The following is a 14,147-nucleotide window of genomic DNA, read 5'->3' as shown; positions in this document are numbered from 1 at the left end:
GTTTTAGTAAATCGTTTCCTAATTTTAGTAAATCGTTCCCTCCTTTTAGTAAATCGTTTCCTAATTTTAGTAAATCGTTCCCTCCTTTTAGTAAATCGTTTCCTAATTTTAGTAAATCGTTCCCTCGTTTTAGTAAATCGTTTCCTAGTTTTAGTAAATCATTCCCTCGTTTTAGTAAATCGTTCCCTCGTTTTAGTCAATTGTTTCCTAATTTTTATAAATCGTTCCCTCGTTTTAGTAAATCGTTTCCTAGTTTTAGTAAATCATTCCCTCGTTTTAGTAAATCGTTCCCTCGTTTTAGTCAATTGTTTCCTAATTTTTATAAATCGTTCCCTCGTTTTAGTAAATCGTTTCCTAGTTTTAGTAAATCATTCCCACGTTTTAGTACATTTTCCTAATTTTAATAAATTGTTCCCTCGTTTTAGTAAATCGTTTCCTAATTTTAGTCAATTGTTACCTTGTTTTAGTAAATTTTCCTAATTTTAGTAAATCGTTCCATTGTTTTAGTAAATTTTCCTAATTTTAATAAATCGTTCCCTTGTTTTAGTAAATCGTTTCCTAATTTTAGTAAATCGTTTCCTAGTTTTAGTAAATCGTTTCCTAGTTTTAGTAAATCGTTCCCTCGTTTTAGTAAATCGTTACCTAGTTTTAGTAAATCGTTTCCTAATTTTAGTAAATCGTTCCCTCATTTTAGTAAATCATTTCCTAGTTTTAGTAAATCATTCCCTCATTTTAGTAAATCGTTTCCTAATTTTAGTAAATCGTTCCCTTGTTTTAGTAAATCGTTTCCTAATTTTATTAAATCGTTCCCTCATTTTAGTAAATTTTCCTAATTTTAATAAATCGTTCCCTTGTTTTACTAAATCATTTCCTAATTTTATGAAATCGTTCCCTCGTTTTAGTACATTTTCCTAATTTTAATAAATCATTCCCTCGTTTTAGTAAATCATTTCCTAATTTTAGTAAATCGTTCCCTCGTTTTAGTAAATTTTCCTCATTTTAATAAATCATTCCCTTGTTTTAGTAAATCGTTTCCTAATTTTATTAAATCGTTCCCTCGTTTTAGTAAATTTTCCTCATTTTAATAAATCATTCCCTTGTTTTAGTAAATCGTTTCCTAATTTTATTAAATCGTTCCCTCGTTTTAGTAAATTTTCCTCATTTTAATAAATCGTTCCCTTGTTTTAGTAAATCGTTTCCTAATTTTATTAAATCGTTCCCTCGTTTTAGTAAATTTTCCTCATTTTAATAAATCATTCCCTTGTTTTAGTAAATCGTTTCCTAATTTTATTAAATCGTTCCCTCGTTTTAGTACATTTTCCTAATTTGAATAAATCGTTCCCTTGTTTTAGTAAATCGTTTCCTAATTTTAGTAAATCGATCCCTCGTTTCAGTAAATTTTCCTAATTTTTATAAATCGTTCCCTTGTTTTAGTACATTTTCCTAGTTTTAATAAATCGTTCCCTCGTTTTAGTAAATTGTTTCCTAATTTTAGTAAATCGTTCCCTTGTTTTAGTAAATCGTTTCCTGATTTTAGTAAATTGTTCCCTTGTTTTAGTAATGCCGAGTTCACACTGCATGATTTTAGCACGAGTTCTGACTGAAAAACACATTGGCGATGACCTACAGCCAATGAGAGAGCACGATACACGGCAGTGGGTAGTTTGGGGAGGAGTTAAATGAAACGTAGTTTGCGGACCAGTGTTGCCAAATGCACGATTGCCACCGGTTGTTTTTCATGTCAGCAGGTTGAAGCAACCCCAATAACGTGATATTTAGGCCCTGGAATGTGAATTGTACCAGGAGAACCCCGCCAAAAAAATTTGTATTTTACCCCCAAACACGATTTTTACTGGGGGACCCCTTCGAAAGCAATTGGGCTATTTTCAGGCTAGTTTTGAGTAGTAATTGGGCGGGTTTTGTAGCGAAAACCTGGCAACCCTGCCCCAGACAGAGCTGTCGGCAATTCTTCCTATTGTAAAGTCATGCAGTGTGTAACCTCCTGTCGCCGATCCATCGTGCAGTGTGAACACAGCAGCAACTGAATGCTACCCCAGATAGTCTTCAGTGTGAAACCAACAGTGATGCGACGTCTTTGAAAACCATGCAGTGTGAACTCGGCATAAATCGTTTCCTAATTTTAGTAAATTGTTCCCTTAATTTAGTAAATCATTCCCTAATTTTAGTAAATCATTCCCTTGTTTTAGAGTAATAAAAGTAACTAGTAAGTAGTAGTAAATTCAAAGTAATAAAACAAGGGAACAAACTAGTACAATGTGCCCATGATTTACTAAAACGAGGAAACAGATTATTGCGTTAATATTCATTCAGTCCTGTCGTTCCCGTTCAGACTGAGTTCAGATTGACGCCGGTTCTGTAACTCTCAGTTCTGCTGAACCCTGGCCTGTATATTCTGTCTGTTTCAGACTCTGAGACAGTGGATCGCTGTGGAGAGCGACTCCAGCGATGTTACGAAGCGATCCGACCTACACAGAATGATGGACATGACGGCAGAGAAACTCAGACTCGTTGGAGGAAGCGTGGAGATGGTGGACGTCGGGACGCAGGCGGTCAGATAATGAGCTTTTCTTACTAGCTGTAACCTTTGATTAGAACAGCTTCACTATTAAACTACTGACATCGAACAATATTAACCGTGGTGTCCGTCTCTCGTACAGCTGCCCAATGGAAGCAGCATCGCTCTGCCCAAAGTGGTCACAGCTCGGTTCGGTGAAGATCCCAGCAAACGCACCGTCTGTGTTTACGGTCACGTGGATGTCCAGCCGGCCAAGAAAGAGGACGGATGGGCAACAGACCCTTACGAGCTCACAGATATCGACGGTAACCCTGAACCTGTCCCATTGCAGTATTATGAGATACTAAAATAGTTTTGTTAATATTTTAATTTAACTTTCTTTTTATATTTTCCGTTTTCACTTTCATTTTTAGTCATTTTGTTGAGTTTTTGTTACTTATTAGCTTTTTTGTCTACATGCAATATGAAACTAAATATGTCTATACAGTTTTTAATTAATTTTTATCTTTTATATTTCATGTACTTTATTATATTTTATATTATATTTTTTATCTTTTTAGTTATTTTAGTACTCCAAGTCAAATTTAATATATTTTTATTAGTAGTATTTTTATTTTATTATATTTGATTTATATTTTTACATTTTTTATTTCAGTTAACATTTATTTAATTTCAAGTAACACATTTTTTATGGCTTTATGTTTTGTTATTTTAGTGCCGAATATTAAACTAAATGAAAAGGAGAAATGGTGTCCTTATGACTAGCTGAAATATAACATGTTTAATTTTTTAATAATTTATTTCACTTAAAGTTTCATTTTGTTTCAAGTAACAAAAATGTTTGTTATTTTAGTGCTAAACGTTAAAATTTGAAAATGAGAAGTGTTGCATTGACGACTAGCTGAAATAAATAAGTTACATTTTTTAAATATATTATTTTATTTCAGTTAATGTTTATTTTATTTTTATGAATTTATTTAATGCTTTTAGTTTTGCCTGTAACTTAGTTCCTTTATTTGCATGTTTTTAGCTTAGACTTTGTCTATTAATTTTCAAAACTGAAATATCATAAACAATCACTTTCAATTTTGCCACAAGTCTGTCAGTAACAGCAGATGTTTGCCCAAAGAGCTTTTTACCCAGCAGTGAAAAACTGTCTAACAGTTGAGTTTCTGTCCTGTAGGAAAATCAGATGATAATATGAGTATTTTATTTGTAGGCAATCTCTATGGAAGAGGAGCATCTGATAATAAAGCGCCGGTGTTGGCCTGGATCCATACAGTGGAGGTCTACAAAGCCCTGAACATCGTAAGACATGACGAAATCAAAAGAAATGCAACGGGTTTCATACTGAGTTTCTGTTCAGGGTTTGCCTGTGTTTCCTACAGGATCTGCCGGTGAACGTTAAATTCATCATTGAGGGAATGGAGGAGACCGGCTCTAACGGCCTGGACGACATGATTGTGGCTCAGAAAGACTCGTTCTTCTCAGATGTGGATTATATCATCATCTCTGACTGCGTTTGGCTCAGCAGACGTCCGGCGCTGACGTACGGAACCAGAGGGAACTGCTACTTCTTCGCCAAGGTCCAGAGATCAAACCATTCAGATGCATTTAGTTTTATTACAGCAAACGTTATGTTATACATGTGCATGAGCCTTGTATTATGGTAAAAATCTGGGTGAGATCGTTATGTTGCAGGTCAGATGGACCCTAATTAGATTCTTTACAATTCGACAAAAATCACACGATGAATTATTTTTCAAAAAACAGGTAAAATCAATAAACCAGTTTTATAAATAAAACATTACAAAAAATAAATAAAAAAATAAAATACATATGATTTTTAAAAATGGATTTAATGGATTTAAAAAAAAAACAATTATGTATATTATTTGTTATTTTGTAACTTTTTTTTTTCTTTTTCATTTTAACAAGAAGTGTGGAAAAGCATTGATTCTGTGTGATTTCCTGAAGCACAATGCCAAGACCATGGGTTCGATTCAAGGTAACTATAGTTAACTAAAACTAAAGAAATTGAAACTAAATTTAAAACAAACAATAATTAATAAGTAAATAAATAAATTTCATTACCTGAAATAAAATACAAAACATGTGCCTGAAATAAAAATTATTAAATTATTTTAATTAAGTATAATATGATGTACTAAAATAAACAAAAATGAAATAAAATAATATAATATAAATTAATAAAAACTACACTAGATATATATACTGTACATACTACGAAAAAAAAAATATATATATACAACAAAATTCTTAAAACTTATTAAAATAAAATTAAAATAGAAAAAAAATGATTCAAAACATTTTTAAAAAACTGTAATATTAATTCAGTTATACTAAAATACTGCAACACTGGTTCGATTTCCAGTGAAATTAACATGAATGAATGGATAAAAATGAACACAATCAATGCTGTGTAAATTTCATTGGATAAAAGCATCTGCTAAATGCATAAATGTAAATGTAATAACTCTCAGAGTTTAGCTGGGAAACTGGCATGACAAAATACATACAAATTGGTTCAGTTCAGCTGCCTTTAACCATGAAATATGCGGGTCAGATTGACAGGTTAACAATTACTTCCGACAACTCAAAACTCAATGTGGGTTAAACTGACTTGCAACATAATGCACGAAGCTTGTGGAGTGTCAAGAGAGTTGTTAAGAGTGTAACCCGTGTAATTCACTTCATGATCTGAGAAGTGCTTTTGGGTTTAGATGAGCAGCAGTGCTCTTCACACACCGTGTTTCTCTCGTGATGACGCAGGTCGAGGGACCCAAGAAGGATTTGCACTCTGGGGTTTATGGAGGAACAGTAATGGAGCCGATGACGGACCTGATCGGCATCTTAGGTGCGGACCTTCTGCGTCAATTAATAAAGTTACACATGGGTTCATAGACAGCAAAAATGTCCATGTCCAAAAACTGTCCTAAAAATGTGAAGCTTGGGAGTACAGACTTACGTTTGGTCTCATTTTAAAGAAGACCCTTGACAGATTATTGTTGATTATTTAAACCAAGAAAGTTATAGAGGTTTAAGTTTATGAAAATGATTTATGAGCAATTTTTATATAAAATATATATTTTCTAAAGCATGTTGAACACAAAAATTGCTAAAAAGTTGTGTTCCAAATTTGAGGTTGATATCTTTAAAAATGAGCTTTTAGTAAGACTTTGTTTGGGTGCAGCACCAAACTTTTCCCATTGGATTCCAGCAAAGCTCCGCTGGTGAACACAGTGGTGTACAGTATAATTTCTCTCTCTCAAACATTACAGGTGCACACACACGATTTTTTTAGGACACACTGGCTCTATAATACAGTAAAAGCAGAAAACAGGACAAATGTGAGTATTTGCTTTATAGGCCGAACCTGAGAAAATGGCACCATCTGGTAAAATTTTTACAAATTTTAATTTTGAAGCCTTGCCAACAGAATGAAAGCCTATGAACAAAGACTGCATCATTTTATAGTTAAACAGCCCTGGGATTAAAAACTGCTGTTTTAATGGGTTTCAATAGAGCCTTTCGCACCGGGGGAACTTTTCGTAGTACCAGAACTAATTGTGGAACTACCCACTTTTTCTGCCAGTTGTCGTTGGAGATTCTTAGTCCTGCTTTCCGTTCTTTCAATCGCTTTACGTATACGTCGACTTTCCATGTCCATTGTTGTGAAACCCGCGAGACACAACAAAAACAGCTCTGATCACAGCGTCCTCCATCCTCCTGTTGATAATGTTGTTCTTTGTTTGGTACTGGGAAATAGTTCCCGCAAAATCGTCCCAGTACTTTAGTACTGTACATTTAGTTCTGGAACTAAAGCGGTGCGAAAGGCCCCAATGAGGACATTTTTGTTCTTAAAGGAACTATTTTTTGTACCTAGTGTAAAATAGATTTATTAAAGGAAATTAAGGTGAAATATTAAAATTACAATAAAAATACACACTTGTGCCAAAATGTATACAGTTGGCATTAACACAGGCAAAACTATCAAAAAAAAAAAAAACCTGAAAAAGACAAAAATGTCCATAAGGACAGGGGTTAAACCGGTCGACTCTTTACTGTTCCAGATGTCATATGAAAAGCATTAGTTTTGTTCCTCAGACAAACTCATCAGCCCCAGCGGGAAGATCCTGATCCCCGGCGTTAGAGAAGCGGTCGCGCATCTGTCTGACGAGGAGTGGAAGATGTACCAAGACATCGAGTTTGACCTGGAGAGCTACAAGAGCGAGATCGGCCTGAGCCAACTCATGTACAGCAACAAGGCAAGAAACACAACTTAAAGGGGTCATATGATGCAATTTCAATTTTTAGAGGAGAAACAATAATGTACAGTATGTGGAAAATAATGTGTTTTTTACTTTAAACCGCATAAACACATTTCATTACACCAAATACACAAAATAATGTTCTTTTTAGCAGCATCATATGACCCCTTTAATAAACAGTTCTGGAGTCATACATTGTAAAAAAAAATATCTGTAAAATAACAGAAAAAGTTCTGGCAGCTCATTACACAAGACATTATCCATTAATTTTACGTACATTTCTGTTAACTCTAAAACACAATGCAATGAAGTATGAAATTAAAAATACTGGTAAAACACCTATAAAAATAAATACGGAAAAATCCCTTCAAATTATACAGCCCTATTTTTACAGATTTGTTTTAGAGTGTACGAGAGAGGAAAACCTGCTTTATATTATTTAGAAATTTATGGTAATTCATGTATTTTCTTAATTCTTCACTCCCATCAGGCTGACATGCTTTTATTTTATCTGAAGTTAAAAAAAATGTTTTTCTGTTTTAGTTTTAGTTATTTTAGGACTGAATGTTAAACTAGACGAAAATGAGAAATGCTGCTGAGCTAGCTGAAATAAGACAAGTTGTTTTATATTTAATTTTTTATTCAGTTCATTTATACATTTTTTTATGGTTTAGTTTGTTATTTTAGTAAAGTCGAGTCGAGTCTAGCTTTATTTAGTACTAAGCATTAAAGTAAATGACTAGCTGACGTAAAATAAGATTAACTTTGTTATATTTTATTTCAATTAAAGTTTTTTTTCTTTATGGTTTCAGTTTATTTTACTGTAAAAGTTAATCTAAACAAAAATGAGAAATGTAGCTTTGACAATTAGCTGAAATAAAATGTTTAATTTTTTTTTATTTATTTTATTTTAATTTTTTTTATTTGAAGTAACCAAAATGTTTTTTAAGGCTTTTGTTTTAGTTATTTAGTGCTAAATGTTAAACTAAACAAAACTGATAAATGTTGCCTTGATGACTATAGCTCAAAATAAAATAAATTTACGTTTGTTTAATTATTTATTTTATCTCAGTTAATGTTTATTTTATTTCAAGTAACAAAAATGTTTTTTATGGTTTTAGTTTTAGTTGTTTTAATACTTAACGATAACTAAATGACTTTTCAGTTAAAGTTTTTTCTTCAAATAATAATTTTTTTTTATGGTTATAGTTTGTTATTTTAGTACTAAAAGTTAAACTAAACAAAAATGAGAAATGCTGTCTTGTCAACAGCAATGCTAACCCTGGAATAACATATAAAACTACCAAATTTTGCTTTATCGCAAAGTTTAATCGCAACATTATTACTGTACATTTCTACCATAGCCACCACTAATAACCTACTCCTAAATACAATGTAGAAATGTAATATTTTCTGTAAAGCTGCTTTGCAACGATTGGTATTGTGAAAAGTGCTATACAAATAAACTTGAATTGAATTGAATGAAATGAAATAAAATAAAATAAGTAAAAAAAATATTTTTTATATTTGATTTTATTTCAATTAAAGTTTATTTTATTTCAAGTAACATCTTTTATGGTTTTAATATTAGTTAATTATAACTCTGTCTGTAACTTATTTGCTTCAATTGCAAGTATTTAGTTTAGACTTTGGTTTAAATGTCTTTTTATCGCCAAAACTGAAATAACATGAACATTTCTCAGACGTGTTAATTTTTTCCACAAGTACTCTTAAAAATAAAGGTGCTTAAAAGGTTCTTCACAGCGATGCCACAGAAGAACCATTTCTGGTTCCACAAAGAAGCATTCAGTCAAAGAACATCTCTTTCTTAGCTTTTTAGAATCTGAAGAACCTTCTTTCGCCACAAAGAAGATTTAGTGAAACAGAAAGGTTCTTCAGATGTTAAAGGTTCTTTATGGAATCATTTAGACAAAAAAGGTTGTTCTATGACATCGTGAAGCACCTTTATTTTTAACAGCAGATATTAGTCTAAAAAGCTCTTTGCCAGCAATAGTATAGCAAGTACAGTAAAAATGCAAGGAAAAAGATGCCAGTTTTTAAGGAATAGTTCCTCACTTATTCATCATTTAAGCTTTATGCAAGGAAACCCATGGAAATACATGTTTTTCACCTTCTTGGCTCCATCAGGTGGATCTTCTCGCCCATCGCTGGCGTCACCCGACCGTGTCGATCCACGGCATCGAGGGCGCTTTCTCCTCGCCAGGCACCAAGACGGTCATCCCGGCCAAAGTCATCGCCAAGTTCTCCATCCGCCAGGTTCCTAACATGGATCCAGCCGTGGTGGAAAAACAGGTGAAGCTCATTTTAATGTGTAGAAATTAGGGATGGGCGATATATTATCATTTGCGATATACCGGTAAAAATTCTCCCCACGATAAGAATTGGTCATCCCGCGATAATAACGATAAAGTCTAGTTGTTGACATATTTTTGTGTGCGACAGTGTGGAGCGACATCACGGAAGGCGGACGTGAAATTGAGTAGGAATACAGTAGTCAGCATTTGAAGTGGATCACAAAAGTTCATCAAAGTTGTCCTAAGACAAGAACGCATATTAGTTTTTAGGACAACTTTGATGAAAGATTTTGATCCACTTCAAATGTTGACTACGGTATATCTCTAAATGAGGAGCTCCTTCTACAATCTGGAACTGGTTTGGTTAGGGCTGTACAGTGCACAAAAAATCAGGCGATGAATAAATATACTACAGTAGCATGTGTGCGATACAGTTTTGCTTGTGTATGAGCCTGTTTACAAACAAAGATATCATTTATTGACATGCTTTTTCTCCAAATTAACTTCATAACATGTGTTTGAAATAACTTCTTTTGTGACCAGACGTGGTTTCATATTACAGAATGATAGTATTATATACAGTGATAAAGGCTATGTCAATTAGCATTGCATTATAAATATACTTTCCATATAAAAAATACCCAAGATTGCTTGAAGAACACAGATAAACCATATATTTTGTGCGATCGTATGTTTATTGTCTTCTTGTTTCATCAGTTAAAATTTCTCTATCTCCGTTTAGTGTTTTATTCAGCGATAACTGGACGCCTTTGTCCATATTACTGATTTCATGGAGTGTCGTCAGTGCTATAACTTCTGTGATGCATGTGGAGTTTCTGCGCAAGAGCGCCCTTATGCTTCTGCTATGGATATGTGGAGTTTCTGTGCAAGAACTGGAATGGTTCCAGTATGAATTAAACAGTCTTTACATTACCTGTTTACTCATTAATGCTCACAACACCCTATTTTGGGTAAAATTAGGAAAGATAATACTTTTCTCTAAAGAAACAGGATTCCCTGAATTATCGTCATTGATATCGTTATCGCAATAAATACCAGAAATACCGTGATATATTTTAAAGTCCATATCGCCTATCCCTGGTAGAAATGACTGCTCACGTTATAACCGGTGCTTTTTAACCCTTAGGTGACTGATTATTTACACTCTGTGTTTGCGAAACGCAAGAGTCCCAACAAACTCAACGTCACGATGGTCATCGGAGCCAAACCTTGGCTGGCCGATCCCAAACATCCGCTGTATGAAGCCGGAAAAGCAGCGGTCAAGAGAGGTCCACACACTTCACTTCTGCTCCGAATCCCAGTCTCACACGTTTTTCTCTATTAAAGGGGTCATATGATGAGACAGGGTCACATCACAGTAGAGTCAGCTGTCTTAACCGCGGCTTGTGCACTGCAAACACATACCAGCTTTATCACTGTGTCTGTCACGCCACTCTGTTCCTCTTTCGGGCTCTGTCTTTACATTTATTTTGAAAGATGAAGCTCGCGATTATGGTAAGGGGCGTTACATTTCCGACGAGTGCTTGCGGTGTTCGGCCAATCACAATGCACTGGGTCAGCTGGCCAATCAGAGCAGACTGCGCTTGTCGAAAGGAGGGACTTTGTAGAAAACGAAGCGTTTGAGAGAGGCGGGGCATAGAGGACCTACAATAATGTACAGTATTTGAAAAATAATGTGTTTTTTGAACATTAAAGCATGTCAACATATTCTGTTACACCAAATACACAAAATAATGATCTTTAAAAAAGCATCATATGGCCCCTTTAAGTTCTTTAATTCTTGTCTTTTGTTCTGATTTTTTAAGCAATTTAGAACTTGTTTAATAATCTTTTTTCTTTTAAACAAACCAAGTTCCATATCGAGAAAAAATGCATGGGAAAACCCCCTTCTGGACCGGCAAAAATACCATTTTTATTAATATTTTGAATGAGTTTTTTGTCATTTTATTGCATTTTTTTGTCATTTTTATTAGTTTTTTTATTCCATTTAGTTTTTTTCATTAATGTTTATTTATTAGTTATAGTTTATTTAGTTTAGTTATTTTAGCACTAGATGTTAAACTAAACAAAAATGAGAAATGTTTTCTAGAACAATGTTTCTGGAATAAACTATATTTTTATGTACGTCTACATTAATTTTATAAATTTGTATTGTAGTTTCAGTTGTTTTAGTACATCAAGTTAATTGGGAAAATAAAATAAATTAAAATGAGAAATTGGCAACTAGCTGCAACAATAAATAGTAAATAATATTAATACAATTATTTCAGTTAATGTTTATTTTATTTCAAGTAATAAAAATGCTTTTAATGGTTTAAAGTTTTAGTTAACTATAATAATCTTAAAAATATTAATAATAAACTTTTTCACTTAAGATTTTCATATAAAGTGACAAAGTACAAAAGTGCACAAACAAAAAAGTGACATTTCAAGTAAAAAAAAAGTATTAAAAAAGTGACATTTCAAGTAAAAAAAAAAAGTATGAAAAAAGTGACATTTCAAGTAAAAAAGTACAAAAGTGCACAAACTAAAAAGTGACATTTCAAGTAAAAAAGTACAAAAGTGCACAAACAAAAAAGTGGCATTTCAAATAAAAAAGTACAAAAGTGCACAAATAAAAAAGTGACATTTCAAGTAAAAAAGTACAAAAGTGCACAAACAAAAAAGTGACATTTCAAGTAAAAAAAAATATTACAAAAGTGACATTTCAAGTAAAAAAGTACAAAAGCGCACAAACAAAAAAGTGACATTTCAAGTAAAAAAGTAAAAAAGTGCACAAACAAAAAAGTGACATTTCAAGTAAAAAAAAATATTACAAAAGTGACATTTCAAGTAAAAAAGTACAAAAGTGCACAAACAAAAAAGTGAAATTTCAAGTAAAAAAAGTACAAAAGTGCACAAAAAATACAAGTAAAAGAAAGGTTACTTGAAATAAACATTAACTAAAATAAAATAAATTATAAGTTTTATTTTGAAATTACTTATTTCAGCTAGTTGCCAAAATGTTGTTCCTCAATGGCAAGGCCATGAAATTCTAAAGTAAAAAATGTTGTTTCTCAATGGATCTTATGCTTTGAGCTTGTGTGGATTCTAGCTTTTTGTTTTCTGCTTTGAAAAATACTTCTGTAAGCAGGATTCATAAGAGCAGTAGTGCATCTGAATAAGACGTAGAGCATCACCTGTGTCTCGTAGTGTTTGCTGTGGAGCCGGACCTGATCCGTGAGGGAGGCACGATTCCCATCGCCAGAACCTTCCAGGACGTCACAGGCAAGAGCATCATCATGCTGCCCATCGGAGGCTTCGACGACGGCCTGCATTCACAGAACGAGAAGATCAGCAGGTCCCTGGAGCTTCTGAGTCTGTTGGAGAGCTTCTCTTCATGCACATTCATTCACTGCTTCATGTCTTATTTTTCAGATACAACTACATGGAGGGAACCAAGCTGTTCATCGCCTACCTACATGAAGTGTCTCAGATCAAGAAGTACTGATGTGAAGATCTTCTGCTGTTCTCCGGAACAAACACATCTCTCCATTACTACTAACAAATATATTTCTCTGTGCTGATGCATATTTTGACAGATTAATGATGCTGGAACAAATTAAACAAGTGTTTTGCAATGCATGCGCAGTGGTTTTATTTGCATTAACTTATGAGGCTGCATTTATTCACTTGGTTATGTCTAGTGACTTGTATTATGTAATTGTGCGTTCTGCTAAAACAGGAAATGCCTTGAGAACGTTTTAAGGTTGCCAGATATTCCATCATAGTCATAAAGGTTCAAATCATATTCTCATAAAAACATTATCTTTATTGTAATCGGTGTGAATTAAATCATTTGAAGTGCACGGTTTGACACGTTTTTAAAATAATGCAATTCAACATTTTTTTATTATTTATGCTGCGTTGCAAGGTGAATATAACACAGCATGATTACATACATGTAATTAAATAATGTATATAAAATTAATAAGTATAATAATATACACTACCAGTTCAAAAGTAACAGTAATGTTTATTAAAGAAGTCTCTTCTGCTCACCAAGCCTGCATTTATTTGATCCAAAATACAGCAAAACAGTAATATTGTGAAATATTTTTACTGTTTAAAATAACTATTCTATTTTAATATATTTTAAAATGTCATTTATTCCTGTGATTTCAAAGCTGCATCATTACTCCAGTCACATGGTCCTTTAGAAATCACTCTAATATGCTGATTTGCTGCTCAATAAACATTTATTATTATTATTAAGTAAAAAAAAAAAGTATGAAAAAAGTGACATTTCAAGTAAAAAAAAAAAGTATGAAAAAAGTGACATTTCAAGTAAAAAAAAAAAGTATGAAAAAAGTGACATTTCAAGTAAAAAAAAAAAGTATGAAAAAAGTGACATTTCAAGTAAAAAAAAAAAGTATGAAAAAAGTGACATTTCAAGTAAAAAAAAAAAGTATGAAAAAAGTGACATTTCAAGTAAAAAAAAAAAGTATGAAAAAAGTGACATTTCAAGTAAAAAAAAAAAGTATGAAAAAAGTGACATTTCAAGTAAAAAAAAAAAGTATGAAAAAAGTGACATTTCAAGTAAAAAAAAAAAGTATGAAAAAAGTGACATTTCAAGTAAAAAAGTACAAAAGTGCACAAACAAAAAAGTGACATTTCAAGTAAAAAAGTACAAAAGTGCACAAACAAAAAAGTGACATTTCAAGTAAAAAAGTACAAAAGTGCACAAACAAAAAAGTGACATTTCAAGTAAAAAAGTACAAAAGTGCACAAACAAAAAAGTGACATTTCAAGTAAAAAAGTACAAAAGTGCACAAACAAAAAAGTGACATTTCAAGTAAAAAAGTACAAAAGTGCACAAACAAAAAAGTGACATTTCAAGTAAAAAAGTACAAAAGTGCACAAACAAAAAAGTGACATTTCAAGTAAAAAAGTACAAAAGTGCACAAACAAAAAAGTGACATTTCAAGTAAAAAAAAAGTATTA

At 32.5% G+C, this 14,147-nt stretch overlaps 1 protein-coding gene across 1 annotated transcript in view; it reads left to right on the top strand.

Annotated features, from left to right (window-relative positions):
* cndp1 (carnosine dipeptidase 1) overlaps window positions 1–12,786 on the top strand; it is a 25,319-nt gene extending 12,533 nt beyond the window's left edge. Inside the window, exons 3-12 of the mRNA XM_016466891.1 lie at window positions 2,427–2,570; window positions 2,679–2,841; window positions 3,756–3,844; window positions 3,925–4,122; window positions 5,330–5,414; window positions 6,665–6,825; window positions 8,977–9,141; window positions 10,291–10,432; window positions 12,357–12,504; window positions 12,582–12,786. Of these exons, the coding sequence (XP_016322377.1) occupies window positions 2,427–2,570; window positions 2,679–2,841; window positions 3,756–3,844; window positions 3,925–4,122; window positions 5,330–5,414; window positions 6,665–6,825; window positions 8,977–9,141; window positions 10,291–10,432; window positions 12,357–12,504; window positions 12,582–12,654 (1,368 nt within the window). The 3' untranslated portion in view covers window positions 12,655–12,786. The remainder of the gene's footprint in view (window positions 1–2,426; window positions 2,571–2,678; window positions 2,842–3,755; window positions 3,845–3,924; window positions 4,123–5,329; window positions 5,415–6,664; window positions 6,826–8,976; window positions 9,142–10,290; window positions 10,433–12,356; window positions 12,505–12,581) is intronic.
* Window positions 12,787–14,147: the final 1,361 nt, after the last annotated feature.

The sequence above is a fragment of the Sinocyclocheilus anshuiensis genome, unplaced genomic scaffold, assembly GCF_001515605.1.
Source record: "Sinocyclocheilus anshuiensis isolate Anshui unplaced genomic scaffold, SAMN03320099.WGS_v1.1 scaffold480, whole genome shotgun sequence".
Lineage (NCBI taxonomy): Eukaryota > Metazoa > Chordata > Actinopteri > Cypriniformes > Cyprinidae > Sinocyclocheilus > Sinocyclocheilus anshuiensis.
The sequence above is the reverse complement of the archived record's forward strand: the minus strand, read 5'-3'. Positions and strand labels throughout refer to the sequence as shown.